Source organism: Oreochromis aureus, linkage group 3, assembly GCF_013358895.1.
Source record: "Oreochromis aureus strain Israel breed Guangdong linkage group 3, ZZ_aureus, whole genome shotgun sequence".
Lineage (NCBI taxonomy): Eukaryota > Metazoa > Chordata > Actinopteri > Cichliformes > Cichlidae > Oreochromis > Oreochromis aureus.
The window spans coordinates 81091962-81108065 of NC_052944.1; the positions used below are offsets into that span (position 1 = coordinate 81091962).

Below are 16104 nucleotides of genomic sequence, written 5' to 3' on the forward strand. Positions count from 1 at the left end.
TGAATTATTACTCATAATATAACATTGTCCAGACATGGCTGGTAAGGAGATGAGGAGGAAACAGTAGCAGCTGTGTGAGGTTACTAAAGGCAGTGGATCCCTCAGCAGCTGGATTACAAAGAGCACAGGTAACATTAACACATGTACCAGTTGTTGGAGAGGTATTCCAGTATAAAAATAATAATAAACACAACTGCAATGTTTTGCTTCTATAACATTTTTCTGTCATCATTTTATTATAGATTAAGTGTAAGAGTTGTTAAGTGTGGATAATTAAATAATAGTTTATTGCAATAGCAAGTTGTGCCTTGTTCTCAGATGGACAGCAAGTGGAGAGTGATAGATGAGATGAGGGGATGGAAGGAGGAAGAGAGGCAAAGAGTGATTCACAGGCAGGGTCTAGTTTATTTCTCAGTTTTTTGTTGCCTTATGGTTCCAAGCGCTGTCACCAATCTTTGCATTTTGTTATTATCTCATACACTTGTTTAGTCAGCTACCATCTCTCCTATGGACTTTTTAATGTCTACAGTCTCAGATCAACACAGCCCTGCCCTCCAGCACTATCAGCAGCAGGAGCAGCAGCAATACAGGCTACGTTTGCTTTGCCTCACAACAGTGATATAGTATGATGCGATCCCATATTAGATTCTTGATGAATGTGTGTTGTTGTTGTTATTCAGCCTGGTTCAATGTGCCCCTTTTTAGCTTTGAGCACCTGCCCCTTTAAACGTCTCTGCACGGCCCTGATTCCAGGCTTCTGTACGGGTGTTACAGGTAAACAGATTTTTACTTTAACTGATCAGATTTGTTTACATATTCCACTCTCCGTGTTCCAAATGCTTGGTCCACAGATTCCCATTTTCCCCGAGACTCGTCTCTGTAAGTTAGCATGTCAAGCTTAAATACCTATTCTTGTATCACTCTCTTCCTCTGTGTGTGTTTACCGAAGTCAATAATTAAGCCCCAAGGGGGTTTCTGAGCTTCCTGCTCGAAAATGCAATGCCTAAATTAAATTGATTATTTCTCTGCAATTACAAACTCTGTCCTTACAATCTTGGTATCAAAATGAAGCTAACACTTGGGACATTTAATCAGAGGTGTAAATTTTAAAGCAGATATTACTGTGTCAAAGTTACTGAGACTGGAACACAGAAAAAGTAAGTAGATTTTATTCTCGCCTAATTTTTTTTTGTAATTTTTAGCATATAACCCTTTTAAAAATATGTCTCAACTCATATTTGGTTCCAGAAATCCAGTAACCAACATATAAGCATAATCTGTGCAAAGATTTGTGTTTCTAAAGTAAAACAGTGAAAAACTACAGCCCTGTCAATACATGAATATCCAGACGTTGTACAAAAATGTCCAATTTTGGCACACAATTGGACACCATGCCAGTTTATTTTTTTCAGGTATTAAAGAGCAGAAATTAATAAATTTTATTAACAGGCCTAAAAATGCTTTTTTTAAAAATATATTTTTGAAGAATTAACCACACATTTACATGTTAATGGCCCTTTTCTGCCGTGCGCATGGAGCGCTTCATTGGCCTCTGGCCCTTTAAATTCTGAGGGGCTGTAACTTTGGTTTCTTTTGGTCAATTTGCATGATTGACACCTCTTTTTAATTGTTTTAGCCAATAGATTCAAAGTAACGATGTCACGTTCAGTCACTTCAACCAATCAGACGTTGTAATCCCAAAACCCACGTGTGTCCAAATTTATTGCATGTGGCGTCTGTCCAGTCACGTGTCTGTAGGTGGGTCTAAAATGGAGGTTGTTGACGGAAAACGGCTCTGATGCGGCTAGGTTGGCATGGTAATTACCGGCTATCACATGGCTACCGGCTACCGGCGAAAATAACGGAGGAAATCGGGACGGTAAGCCAATTTCTGTCTTAGCGCATTTGCGCCACTGTGTGTTTTTGTGGTCTTCTTTTGCGGCTAATTCAGTGAATTTTGGTCTGATCGTGGTGAAACTTGGTGTGTGGAGTCAGTGATAGCTCTGGAAGCTAACCAGCCTATTTTTAACCGGTTACATGAAGTCTGAAGAATTTCTGGTTCGGTTTTGTGTGTTTAGCGGACTTCTGCGCATTTACGTAACTGCTCGTTTAATCGCGGCTTGTTTTCGGTGTGTTTGGTGGTTGTAGAAATGGTTTATATGACATTTTAGCTGAGATTCTGAGGTTTCTGTGGATACCACACATGTCTGGATTTATATTTCTCAACCGGAGTTATAACCGATTAAACGTGATCTCCTCCTTTTTGCCCCCAATGCCGGGGGCGTGGGGCTTATTAATGAACTTTATAACTACCTACTAGAGAGTCCTTCAGAGCCATTTATTTGGTGCACATTGTCCCAATGTGAGAAGGCCCAAAGCTTATCCCATGCATCACCAGCTGACTCAGGAAATCCTAAAATTAGGAACCAACCCCCCAAAAAAGGTTTTCAATCTGAGTACAAAAAAAGAAAAGTAGCACAGCTTGTGTGCAAAAAGTGTCTAGTATGGTGTAGAATGAACAACTGCAAAACACAGGCACTGCAGGACACAGGAGCCCAAGTTTCAATAATGAGCGCATGCTGGAAATCAGACAATTTACCTCACTTAGAAGTTCACCCCATGAGTGATTTACTAAGTAAGGATAAACTTTTAGACTTGAGAGCCGTAAATGGATCTGAAGTCCCTTTCCAGGGTTGGGTAGAAGTTAGCCTTAGCCTTTGTGATCCAAGAGGAAAAGCTGTGGCTCAGAATGAGGTTCAGGTTCCAATCCTAGTAAGTCAGGATGTGATGCAGAAACCAATAATAGGGTTTAATGCTATTGAGGAACTGATAAAAAAAGACACTACTCAATCCAGTGAAAGCTTGTCTTTACTCAGAAACTCAATAAGAGTAGGATCTACTTCAGGAAGACCAGGAAACACTTGACCCCTGTTTCAATCCATGGGCTCAGTGTTGACATTGTGAAGGACTATAAATACCTCGGAGTACACATTGACAATAAACTGGACTGGGCTACAAACACCACAGCACTTTACAGAAAGGGCCAGAGTCGTCTCTATTTTTTGAGGCGACTGAGGTCCTTCAACATCTGTCGGACAATGCTCAGGATTTTCTACGAGTCTGTTGTGGCCAGTGCGATCCTCTATGCTGTTGCATGCTGGGGTCGCAGATGCCAACAGACTCGATAAACTGATCCGTAAGGCCAGTAGTGGCGATGGAGCTGGACTCCCTCAAGGTGGTGTCGGAGAGGCGGATGTCGTCCAAGATAAAGGCAATGTTGGATAACACCTCCCACCCACTCCATGACATGCTGGCCAGTCACAGGAGCGCGTTCAGTGAGAGACTGAGATTACAGAAAAGCACCACTGAATGACACAGGAAATCATTCCTGCCTGTGGCCATCTCCCTGTACAACTCATCCACTTAACACACGGTTTACTGCAACAGTAAACAGTGTGGGGGTTTGTTGCACATTTTTTTGCACATGTTCTTCCTTTTTCAGCTATTTATTAATACGTGACCTTTATGTATATATATGCCTGTATATATTGTGCTATTCTTAGTTAGTGCGTTGTCTGTCTTTGTTAATGGTTGTTTATAATGGAGCACTGTAACGAAAAAGAATTTCCTCTAGAGATCAATAAAGTATTCTCATTCTGATGATCAAGCAAAGCAGAAGCACTGTTGAACCTTATTCACACCATCAGTAGTGAGATAGTTACTTATCCTGTCAGATCAGGACACAAAGCTATTGTTGTACCGAGTGGACAAAAGCACAGTGTTAGTTGTTCTATCAACACAGACTTAAAGGTAAAAAGCTTTTTGAGCCAGATGAAAACCTGTCTTTAGACGAGGATCTGAAATCTAACTGCCAGTTACTGTCTGTATCAGGCAATACCTGCAAAGTCAATATCTATGTTACTAATGTTACCAAACATGACATTGTTTTGCCACCTAAAACCCATCTAGGTAACATAGAGAGGGTAACACACAGTTATCCTGTGAATCTCAAAGAAGCTCAGATAGGTTGTTGTAGAAAAAAACAATTAGAAGTCACCTACTTACCAGTAGAGCCGTGGGAACCACCTGCCAATTTGGGCCACCTTAACACAGAACAACAGGCAGCTGTCATGGAAATGTTAAGGGAGGAGTCAGGCGCATTTCTAAACACAAAGAGGAAGTTGGTTACAAAAAAAATCTAAAAATGGATATCAAACTCACTGATCAGATTCCTGTAGCCAAATCCTATAATGCGGTCCCACATGCTCTCTATGACGAAGTAAAAAGTCACATTCAGGACTTGTTAAAGAAAGACTTTATTTGCAAACCAACCTCACCATATGCCTCCACCACCAATGCGCCTTCAGCTTTCCAACGTAGTATGGAGGAACGTTTAGGCTTGATGGACAAAATATGCACTGCATATTTAGATGATGTTTTAGTGTACAGTCAATCACTTGAGCAGCATATTGAAGATTTGAGATCAGTTCTCAAACATCAGCAGGCTTGGGGAGTAAAACTAAGACCTGATAAATGTGACTTTTTTAAAAATGCGGTCCGCTATGTGGGCAAAATCTTTTCAGCAGACGGTTACAAAATGGATGAAGAAGAGGTGCAAGCAGTATGAGCTTTGAAGGACAACCCACCAACAAACATTAAAGAGCTGAGAAAAATTTTAGGATTTTTTGGATATTACCGAAGCTATGTACAAGATTTTTCAAGACACGCAAAGTGCCTATATGATTTACTCTTAGTTGACCACACCCAAACACCAGCATGGTCAGCCAAGGCGGGGCATGCTCCACCCACCTAAAATATCATATGGAATGACAGCCACGAAAAAGCACTAGACTATTTGGTGGATGTTTTGACTAATCCACCCGTGATGGCTTATCCTAAGTTTGAGGAACCCTTCATTCTGCACATTGATGCATCAGAAGAAGGCCTTGGTGCAGTTTTGTACCAGAGGCAGGACAGTAAATTAAGAGTAATTGGATATGGATCAAGAACATTAACACAGGCTGAGAAGAACTACAGGTGGCACTCAGGGAAACTTGAGTTTTTGGCACTGAAATGGGCAGTGACTGAGCGCTTTAGAGACTATTTGTTCTATGCTCCCTCAGTGACAGTATACAGTGACAACAACCCTTTAACCTATGTTTTAGGCACAGCTAAACTGAATGCGACAGGACACAGATGGGTTTCCGAGCTGGCTGATTTTAACATAACATTGAAATACCGACCCGGAAAAAGTAACATTGATGCAGGCTTTTTGTCCAGAACACCTTCTAGTATGGACTCATACATGTTAGAATGTACTGAGCTGTGTTCGCCCGAAGTGTTAAGCGTAGTACTGAATGCCATTGAAACACAGGAAGAAAAACAACTGGATTGGATATCAGCTATAACGTGCAATCCAGAAGTAAACAAAATACTTACAGAAACTCAGCCAGATGTCAGAATCACAACAAAGGAGCTATTACAAGCTCAAAAGCAGGACTCTGCCATAGCTTATGTTCTCAACTTAAAGAGTACAGGTGCAAGCTTTGACAAAACATCAGCGACCAAAAATCCTAAAGTAAAACAGCTACTACATGAGTGGAAAAAGCTGTTTATTTCAGATGATGGGTTGCTGATAAGAAAGACTGTGACTTATACTCAGATTGTGATTCCAGAATCGTACAAAGAACTGGTGTACAAACACCTTCACTGCGAAATGGGTCACTTGGAGGTGGACTGTGTGATGAATTTGGCAAGGAGTAGATTTTATTGGCTGAATATGTACAAAGATATTGAGTTTTTCATCACACAGGTGTACAAATGTAATATTCAGAAAAAACCTACAGTTCAGCGTCGGGCCCCCATGTGTCACGTGCCGGCTACTGCACCCTTTGAAATGGTTTCAATAGACTATGTCAATCTTGAAAGAAGCAGGGGAGGGTATGAGTATATTTTAGTGTTACAGGACAACTTCCAAGTTTGCTCAAGCCTAACCTACAAATCTGGCAAAACAGCAGCTGATAACATTTTTACATTTTTAAATTTGGTTTTCCAGGTAAATTACATCATAATCAAGGCAGAAAATTTGAAAACCATTTATTCAAACAGCTGCAGAAGTACACAGGAATAGCCAATTCAAAGACTGCACCCTACCATCCACAGGGGAACCCAGTGGAAAGGTTTAATCGCACCCTGCTGTCAATGCTGCGGACCCTGGGTGAGGAAAAGAAAACTGCAGTGACTATGTAAACAAAGTTGTGCATGCCTATAATTGCACAACTAGTGACTCGAGAGGATACTCACCCTTTTATTTACTCTTTGTTAGACATCCACGTCTCCCTATTGATGTAATTTTTGGACTGAGTGACACAAACAAATGCAAATCACATGAGGATTATGCTCACAAATGGCAACAACAGATGAAAGAAGCATATGACATTGCATCCAGAAACATTAAAAAGACTCTGGCAAAGAGGAAAATCACATTATGACCAGAAGAGACAAAGTGCTGTACTCTCACCTGGGGACAGGGTACTTGTCAGGAACATGTCAGAGAGGGGAGGGCCGGGAAAGTTACGCTCCTATTGGGAGGAACAAGTTCACATAGTGATCTCTCAAAGGGGGAAAATAGCCCTTTTTTGAGGTCAAGTCGGAGCGTGGTACTGGACGAGGTCGTATTCTTCGCCGCAACATGTTAATGCCCTGTAATGCATTACCGCTTCCCAAAATAACAACAACTGAACGAAGCCGCACTACACAGACACAAAAACAAAGAGACCTACAGGATGCATTTAACCATGTAGAGAGTTCACATGATGAGGAGCAGTATGAGTCTCAGAGAGTGAGGCACCAGAACTGCCAGCCTCAAGGGGATTTGATGGAGTTTGCACCTGCTACTGAACTTGACCAGGACCTTCAGCGAAAAAGCACGGAGCTTAGAGTGGACGCTGAAGAGTTTCAAGCAGATATGGTGAATGGAGAACATAACACTGAACATGACATCTCAGCATCATCAGACACTGTTGCTTCGCCAGATCAGCCCAGTGAAATGAACCCAGAACTGTCGGAACCGCAGCCGAGAAGATCTCAAAGGGAGAGATGTCCACGGAAAATATTGACTTATGATGCATTTGGCCAACCAGCTCAGAGAGTAATTGGTCACAGTGTTAACCCATTGTATGCCAGTGAAACAGCATCTCCATTCTATGAACAGTCTGGAGTACGTTGGGCAGCTCTACAAATGCCTTACTATCCAGCTTATGTACCAGTTAGTTATTCTTGAACTGTGAAAGAGTTTTTCCGAATTTAGACGGTGTTATTTTTCAAAACTTTATGAGTACTTACAAGGTCTTTCCAGTATGGTGACACAAGTATTTGATGCTTTTGGGATGGTAGCGTAAGAATTTGGATTGTGTTATGTTTGATGAGGCTAATTGTGAACTTCTGGTTTCTAACAGCTTAATCTGACCTGGAGAGACAAACAGCAAAGTGGAGCAGACTGACACAGTTACTGCAGACGTAGATGTAGCCGTCCATGCCAAATCTACACCCTTGGATTAAATGGTTACTATCTAAGTTAACTGGCTCCGGAGCATGTGATAAAGTGATAGTAATGTCTTAGAGGGTAATATTTCTATGTGGACTATTGGAAACAACTGAGCATTGTTATGAGCCTGCTTCTCTGGTAAGTGAGTAACATGTGATTCTGTCACCTGAGGTCCAATATTGCATCGTGAAAGTGATCTTAAAGCACTGCTAAACCCTATCCCAATGCATACCATCCTGACATTGTCAAAAAAAAAGAAGCACGTTTGTTTATTTTTGGTTCTTATTGTCATGTTTTGTCAATGTTGGGACAACATTTATTTAGCAGGGGAGGAATGTAGCACTTGGTAAAGTGTAAAGCTAAAATATGTCTAAAACATTGCAGAAATCTGTTGGTATTTGGGCTATTCAGCAATATATTTGGGGTTTTTTGGCTGCTACATGTTTCCACCAGTAGAGGGCAGTCAGGGCAAAAAGAAAAGAAAAATGTTCTGTAAAAAAGGAGAGAAGAGAGTACGCTTGGGTACTGTATGTAAAAGCCATGGTTCTGAAGTACCCAAATAAACTCAGTTTGCTGCTTACAAAGTTGTCCTGAAGTGGTGTAACTCGTGTCACAAATTATAGCAGTGAATCTTAATAAAACAAGTAATTAAAGGGCATACCTGCATTGGTTAACTCATTTAAATTATCACAACTGACACGTGTGTTTGTATCATCCATGTTAGATGACTTCCTTCTAATCTCAATAGATATTTTTTCCTGGTTAAAAAAAAAGGTTTAATTAAAAAATTGAAATGCAGCATTTCTATCATCTCAACAAACATCAGCAAACACACAAACTGTTTGTGTGCAGTTTATCTCAAAGTGTGTTGCAGCTGCTGTATTTCACAGGGAGAGAAAAGACAGAGAACTAACTTCACTCAGAGATGGAGAAAGATCAGAAAGAGGAGAGGAAGAAGAGAGGTTAGATATAAATGGAAGGATGCTCATTTAAAGCTCCTCGTGTTTTTAAATCAGATATTGGGTCTGTACACTGTCACAGGAAGGTTACATCAAGCACAGCAGAGATGAATATAAAGTTGAAGATGATGCTTAAATTCATTCACTGAATTCCAGATTCACACCAACATTATACAGTCTAGTACAAAGAAAGGTTGAACAGTGTACTGTCAGTGTAGAGGATGAAACCAGACAGGACAGCTCATGAAACATCTGCTCACATCTGTTTGAATTCAGTTGTGTACAAAGAGCTGCAGGTCAGCTGATCACAGCCTGAACACTAAGAAAATCTACTGAAGCTCTCGATAGAAATTATTGTGAATTATGATTCGTTTCCCCACACTGAGACATCACAACCAATTTTATGGTTCCTCCACCTGCTGAATCCACTTTTTGCCACTTCCAGACTTATTTCATCTGTTCAAAGGCAAAGTCCCCTCTACAATGTAGGAAACAGAAAAATTAGATATATTTTTATTTTTCTTCTTTTTCTCTGCTCATGTTCTGATTCAAGCTGAGAGTATTTATTAGAATTACAACTAATAAATAAATAGAACTAAAATAACATTTTAATTCCCAACCACTGATGTTATTTTATTATTACATTAATAGAAGGCACAGTTCAGTCAGCGTTGCACAAAAATAGAAACGTCCTCCAAACAGCCACTTTTCACTTTCTTACTGTGAGTACATTTCAGAGCCTGTACTTTTCTACTTTTACTTAAAGATGTTAAATCAGTAATTCAACTTTTGCTGGAGTATTTTAACAGTAGTATTTGTACTTGTACTGAAGCAAAGAATGTCTATACTTTTGCCACCTGTGATTCTTCATTTCATCAGTTTTATATGTGAGATCCATTCTGAACCCAATCAGGTCATATCAGTGAGCATTTCTCAGGTTTAAACTGTGACAGAAGAAGGTTACTGACCTTGGTTTGTTGTGCAGCTCAGCAGTGAGATCAGAACTAAAGAGAAATGACACTCAGGTTGATTTGAGGTGAACATAAAGAACAACTAAACAGCATCAACCAACCAACCATTGCACCTCTGTGAGGCCTCTGTAATATTGAATGTAATTTCCAATGTTTTGCTTACTGTTTTTATGAAGATTTCTCACCACATGCAAAATGTTCTTGAAGAACTTTGAGCTGACATCTAAGTATTAACAGTTTTAACTCTTCATGCTCTTCTACAATTTTTTTTTATCAATTGGAGCTTAGACAGTTTAGGTCATATTTAAGTATTTTGTTATCATCTTTAATTTGAGTTTCTAGTTTTGATTGTTTTATGTTGTAATGTAAAATAATACGCTCCACAAATTTGTCCTGCTTTGTTAATCTATTGGCTTGTTGTAAAGTGTTGGTAGGTGTCGTGAAGCGGGTGTGTGAAGCACGAGGGGGTGATGAAAGGTTGAGCAAGTAAGCAGGACGTGGAGCAACAGTTTGTTGTTGTTTAGTTATAACAGAACAGAAATATAAACACTGTGCTGGAGGCTTTTGTTTTGTACTTTTGGTTTGTATGGAGCAAATAAATGTTTTCTTGTTTTACATTCACCTCATTTTTGTGACCGAAAGGTATACAAGCTATCTAAGAAAGGCATGAGCAAGAAACTTTGCGTCCTGCAGAAGCAGCAAATACTACACATGTAGTTACGTCCCCCTCAGTGAGAGAGGCAGATATGAGCTGAAACACAGGAATCAAACCAGGGACGCTGCTGATATGGAGCTGAACTGGAACCATTCAGACACTGAGGCCCTCTGAACACATTTTAATTACAGCTGTGCAGAGACACACTGATGACTGACTGGAACACTATGATTCACATGTTACATTAACACCATCCTCACACATGTTTATATATGACCACTAGAGGGAGATGTTGGACTTTAAACACTAACATGGAAACAAGCAGATCATCAGTGATGCTTCATCAGTGTGATGACTCCTCCCACTCTGCGTGCTTCTTCCTCTCCTCTTTCTTATTTCCCATCTTGCATCCTTCGTTCTTCTCCTTGTGCTTTTCAGGGTTTTCTCATTTCTCTAATTTGTCTCTGTGAAATGAATGGACCCCACTCAGCCTCAGGTGGCAGTTTTGTTGGGTTTTATTTGCACAATACATCTTTTCTTTATGTTGGAGGTCAGCTTTTCATCTGCTTCTCCACTGTCATTGAAATAGGGACAGTCTGATTACTGAGTGGCAGCAACTGCCCCGCCAGCCACCCTGGCACTGCCCCTTGAGCCCACAGCACCACCCCTCCACTGCAGCGGTGCCAGAGACCGCACCCCTGCCACAGTCCCCCTGTCTCCTCTGTTTCCTGCCTTTGACCTGATAGCTTTTAATTAAAAAAGTATAACATCTTAACATCCTCTTGTTTTAAACCTTGTTTTAAAGTTGACTGATCTCCATCATGAACAGTTTTGTTAAAGTCCACAAACAGCAGCATCTTATGATGTCAGCTGTAACAGAGATAATGACATGTTTCATATTTACGGACACTTAAATACATTCACAGCATAAATCAGTGTGACAGATATCAGAGCTCACTCACAGGAGTCCTCCCTCCATGGTCTGTATATTCCAGCTGTGGCCACGCCCCTTTTCTACCTGAAGGTCAAAGGACTCCTAAAGGATCCACCTTTGCATGATTCCAGCTCCTCCTGCAGCCTCCTCTCTCCTTCTGCCAGGAAGTCTGAGCTCCAGTTTTGGTGAGACTCTATGACTGTATCTAGATGTTACTGATTAGCAGGTATCTGTGTGATGATGATGATGATGATGATGATCAAAGACATCAATACAATACAACACAAACTCTCGTAGAGGACATAAAGTCAGAGAGATATATGTTTTGAAACAACAAGGAGCAGCAGGCACGTCTAGTACACGTAGTGTGGCAGCAAAAAAAATGACAAGCAGAGCACAGCAGCCAGCACAACACAACTGTTGGATCCTTCGCTCTAGTTAGCAGTGAGCGCATCATGGTGCATCCAATGTGAAAGGGCCTTGACTCACACTGCACTGAAGCAGTACTGTCGCCATCCTCCATCTTTAAAATGTATCACCCTTCCAGGACCTGAAGCTTGGTAAAGTGAAACCATGAAACCACGACATAAGCCAAACCCATCTGTTCTCTGATTGGCATGACACTGACCAATCAGGTGAAAGGAAGGAAAATCAGGTCAAAAGTCGTACTCGTACGTTGAAACTCACACACAAGCAGGAACTTGGTAGAGTTAACATGTAGTTTTTTGCTTGCTCATCTATAGATGCACAAACATAACATTATCAAATATTTTGGTTTCCAAGGTCAGAAAACTTCACAACTACACAGTCTGACTTACAAATACAAAATATTTATGACCATAATTGGAGCCCATAGAGCTGCTCTGGATGTTTTACATGTACTGGGTCAGTTTATCATGTTCACTGTTTAATAATTAAATGTTACAAATATTTGATTTATATTTCACGTTCTGTAAAATTAACAGTGTGATAGCTGTTAGCATGATTTTCGACACATGCAGACAAAATTCATCAATATTATCCAACATTTAATCCACACTATCAGGTTAACATCTATTACACAGACAGAAACACTTCACTAAGTCCAGAAATGTTTCAAACCTCAGTATATGAGAAAAATCCACAGTGTTAATAACAAACACACAGAGACATCAAATCTACATTTAAATCTGTGGTGACATGTGACATGATGAACGTCACATGATTTATCTTCTCTGCCAATGACACAAATTAAAAAGGAATAATTTAAAGTGAAGAATCGAGCACAGCATCCCAGGATGAAAAGATGGTCTCCAAACTGATGGTTCACAATCCTTTTATTGAACAGCTTTGAATGTGATCACACCGTAAAAGCTACAAAATGTACAGAATAAAATTACCATTGGTAACTTTAATCTTTAACCTTTTTCCTTATTTATTAATCATAATTGTATTACTTTAAATGATGACACCTTTAAGGCCCTTGAATCTCTACATTGAGCGCTTTTGCCGTGTATATTTATTCAACCCTTCTAACATTTAGCCTCTTACCTTTTCTATACCCTGAGATAAAATACACCATATTACGATTGTCTTTGACCTTAAAAAGCATATAACAGTGAATCTTGTAAATCTTTGCATCGCTGACTAAACATGACACATGTACCGAGGTGTGAGCGCCCTCTAGTGGGGGAAAACTTAACCGTTACACTCAGTAGCAGTCAGCAGCTTTATGCTCCGTGAAATAACAAAAGTACACATTTAAACAATAAACTTTGATACCAACATTGTTCCCTCATCAACCAGGTGCCAGGGAACTATTTGCAACTTAGAATTCCACCTTAACAGCCTTTTTCCCATTTCTTAACCGTTGAGCAAATCTTCTCTCTGTATGTTGGAGCTCGTGCTGCTGTATAGTTTACATCGACTGATGTTTGACACCTGGTCGTTCTACTTTCCAAATAAAAACATTAGCTGTGTCCAAGCTACAACAGAATAATATGCACGTATGAACCAATTTATGAAGGAAAACATTAATGAGGTCATTTACAATGAGTGACTGAGACTCAGAGAGGATCAGACTGAGAGAAATGTCTGAGTCTGTGTTGGATCAACCTCAGGTTGATGAAGCTGTTGGTTCATTTTCTCTGACTCATTATTTACAGCTCGACATGTCAGAGTGACGTCCTGTCCAGACTCAGCTGGGATGGTTTTCTGGTCTGAAAGAGGAAACAACACAGAGCAGAGAGGTTAAAGGTCAAAGTACAATTATGATCAGAATGATTGACTTTAAATATTTTGCTTATTTCCTTTGACATTTGAGTTTTTAGTCATGTTGGATTTAATGAACCTCTGAACATCCAGCAGCTATTTAAATGTTTTAAAGTGGAGTTTTCATAGTTGAACATGTTCTGTTGTCTCTTTCTCTTTAATCTCTCTCACACTCCTGTCACACTGGTGTGTGTGACTGCAGCAGCATCTGCACATGTGCAGCTGTTGCTGCTCCTCCTACACTCAGCTTCAGTCTAACCTGATGCCACACTCAGCACTTCCTGCTTATAGTTTGTTAACATGTTGATGTTTCATAACAGAAAAATTTAAATATGAAGCCAGAGTGATGTGTTAGTGAGCTGTGTCGGGCAAACAGTCAGAGTCGTCTCTCTCACCAACCTGGTTAAATCACCATGGTAACGTATGCTGAACACATGTAAATATGAAGATAAACATTATTTATATTTGTTCTGTAACAAACGTTCAATAAAAGTTTCAGAGTATCAGGATCAGACAGAAATCTGTGAGTGTGCAGCTCCATAAATCTGTAGCTTCATAACAATCATAACACTGTGACTGTAAAACACTCTCAGCTGTATTTAATGAAAAGATGATGAAACCTGCTGAGTGTAAAATAAGCAGCATCAGTTACAGAGAGGGTTGTTACACACACTTTGTTTTTCTTCCTGCTGCATTCAACACACACAAAGTTCATAGAAACATGAAAGAGCTCAGTTTGACTGAGACAACATTTCTACATCAAACTGAGTCACAGCTCATTCATTTGTAACTGATCAATGATCCTGAACACAATCAGGCAGATTATTGATCGTCTATAATCCACAGACCTTCATCTACACTCAGATCATCACACAGCGTTTGTGTTGTCACTTCATTCAGTGTGTGTAACAGCTGATCTCAGGTCTGTGTTGTTCATCTCTCACAGAACAAGTTCTTACAAACAGCTGAAGCTCCAACACAAAAACACTCACTGACTCTGAGATCAGAGCTCAGAAATTCATGTGTGTTTGTAACACAGTTTGACTTTGTGTCAGTAAATCTCATGAACAGCCTGAAGATGAAGAAACTGTAGTTCAGAGTCACTGACAGACAGCACAGACACACACTGTTGGTCTGAGTCTGAACATGATGATCATCAGAGAAATAACATCAGACTCTGAACATCCAGCTTTCTACAGCCGTCTGCTGGATGTTCACCATCATTTATTTATCTTTGTGTTTGTTCATCTGACTCACAATCAGGCTGAAGATGCTCTGCTTCATGTGGATCAGCAGGATTCTGTTTACATCCTTTGTAGATCAGGAAACCAACAACAACAGCAACAAGAAGCACAGCAGGAACTGACAGACCAACAGTCAGTCCAGCAGATCCATCCTCCTTCTCTTTGTCTTCCTTTCCTCCATCTTTGTTGTCTTCATCCTTCTCTTGTCCTTCTGTCTGACCTGCAGGTGAGAAACAGGTGTGAGGTGTCAGCTGTCAGGTAGGTGATGAGTGAAGAACAGAACAGAATCCATTTCCTCTTCAAACTGCTGTCAGACATTATCTACTGCACTCTGATCACATCACTCAGACCAGCTGCTTTCTACAAAGTCTCATCAACAACATCTTTAGAAACAAACATCAATAACCAGGAAGCAGCTTCACCTCTGATCACACACACACTCAACTCTACTCACTCACCTGAAACAGTCAGGCTGACAGTGTTGATGCTCTCCCATGAAGTTGTCCCTCCATTGAAGATATTACAATTGTATGATCCATCATCAGCAGTCGTCACATTTTTCAGAACCAGAGACACGTCTCCATCCTTCATCTGTCTGTCCTGAAGGTCCACCCGGTTCTTAAAAGATGGATGCTGGCTGTCTGGAACAAATCGCCCATCCCGATAAACAAACACATATTCATCTCCCAGGTCAGCTCTGCTCCACTCTACAACTATGAAGTTGTTGTTTGGAGCTCGACATGTCAGAGTGACGTCCTGTCCAGACTCAGCTGTGATGATTTTCTGGTCTGAAAGAGGAAACAACACAGAGCAGAGAGGTTAAAGGTCAAAGTACAATTATGATCAGAATGATTGACTTTAAATATTTTGTTTATTTCTTTGAAATTTGAGTTTTTAGTCATGTTGGATTTAATGAACCTCTGAACATCCAGCAGGTCACCAGTGACCCACTGAGGGGGAATTTTAGCCTCATGCTAAACATGCAAAGTGTCAGAAACTACAAGATGTTAGCTTCCACAGAACAACAACATGTGCTGATAATAAGTGAACATAATGTGTGAGAGAAAGCAGCCTCTCATTATAAGACACTGTGAGTCTCTGCATGCTGCCTTTATGGAGCTACAGCTGTTTGTATACACTGAACAAAAAGCTTTGTAGCTGTATACTGACTCCTGACACTACAACACATCACACTGACACACACGTTACACTTCTTTGTCTCTGTCACAGCTGGATTACAGCCACAGATGTTAACTTTACACAGACTTCAAACAGCCTTGTGTGGCTTCACACATGGACACATTGAACCAATATCAAAACAGTTCTTTAGGAAGTATTAGTATGATGTAAACCAGACTGAAAGTCCTTTTTCCTTTTTTATTCAATAGCATTTTGGTTTCTAATAGTTAAATCTCACCTGCAGACACAAACGCGAAGACGCCAATAAACAGCAAAGTCGAGCAGAGTGACGCACATGGTCCAGCAGCCATTTCCGCGTTTTCTAGCTCTGCTGATCCAACACTTAGTTTGTTCTAAACAGTTGAG

The 16104-nt window shown here is 40.3% G+C and overlaps 1 protein-coding gene and 1 long non-coding RNA gene across 2 annotated transcripts; one reads left to right on the forward strand and one right to left on the reverse strand.

The window, feature by feature from the left end:
- The first annotated feature begins 70 nt into the window (after positions 1 to 70).
- On the forward strand, positions 71 to 8290 carry LOC120437706. The gene is made up of 3 exons (XR_005611357.1): positions 71 to 128; positions 706 to 774; positions 7458 to 8290. It is a non-coding gene; the product is annotated as an uncharacterized LOC120437706 (long non-coding RNA).
- Positions 8291 to 12376: 4086 nt separating this feature from the next.
- On the reverse strand, positions 12377 to 16104 carry LOC120437703 (selection and upkeep of intraepithelial T-cells protein 8-like). Its single transcript, XM_039608226.1, has 4 exons — positions 15977 to 16104; positions 15018 to 15347; positions 14573 to 14779; positions 12377 to 13263 (listed from the first exon to the last, which is right to left on the reverse strand). Exons 1-4 carry the CDS (start codon positions 16047 to 16049, stop codon positions 13121 to 13123), a joined length of 753 nt encoding a protein of 250 aa, XP_039464160.1. The 5' UTR covers positions 16050 to 16104; the 3' UTR covers positions 12377 to 13120.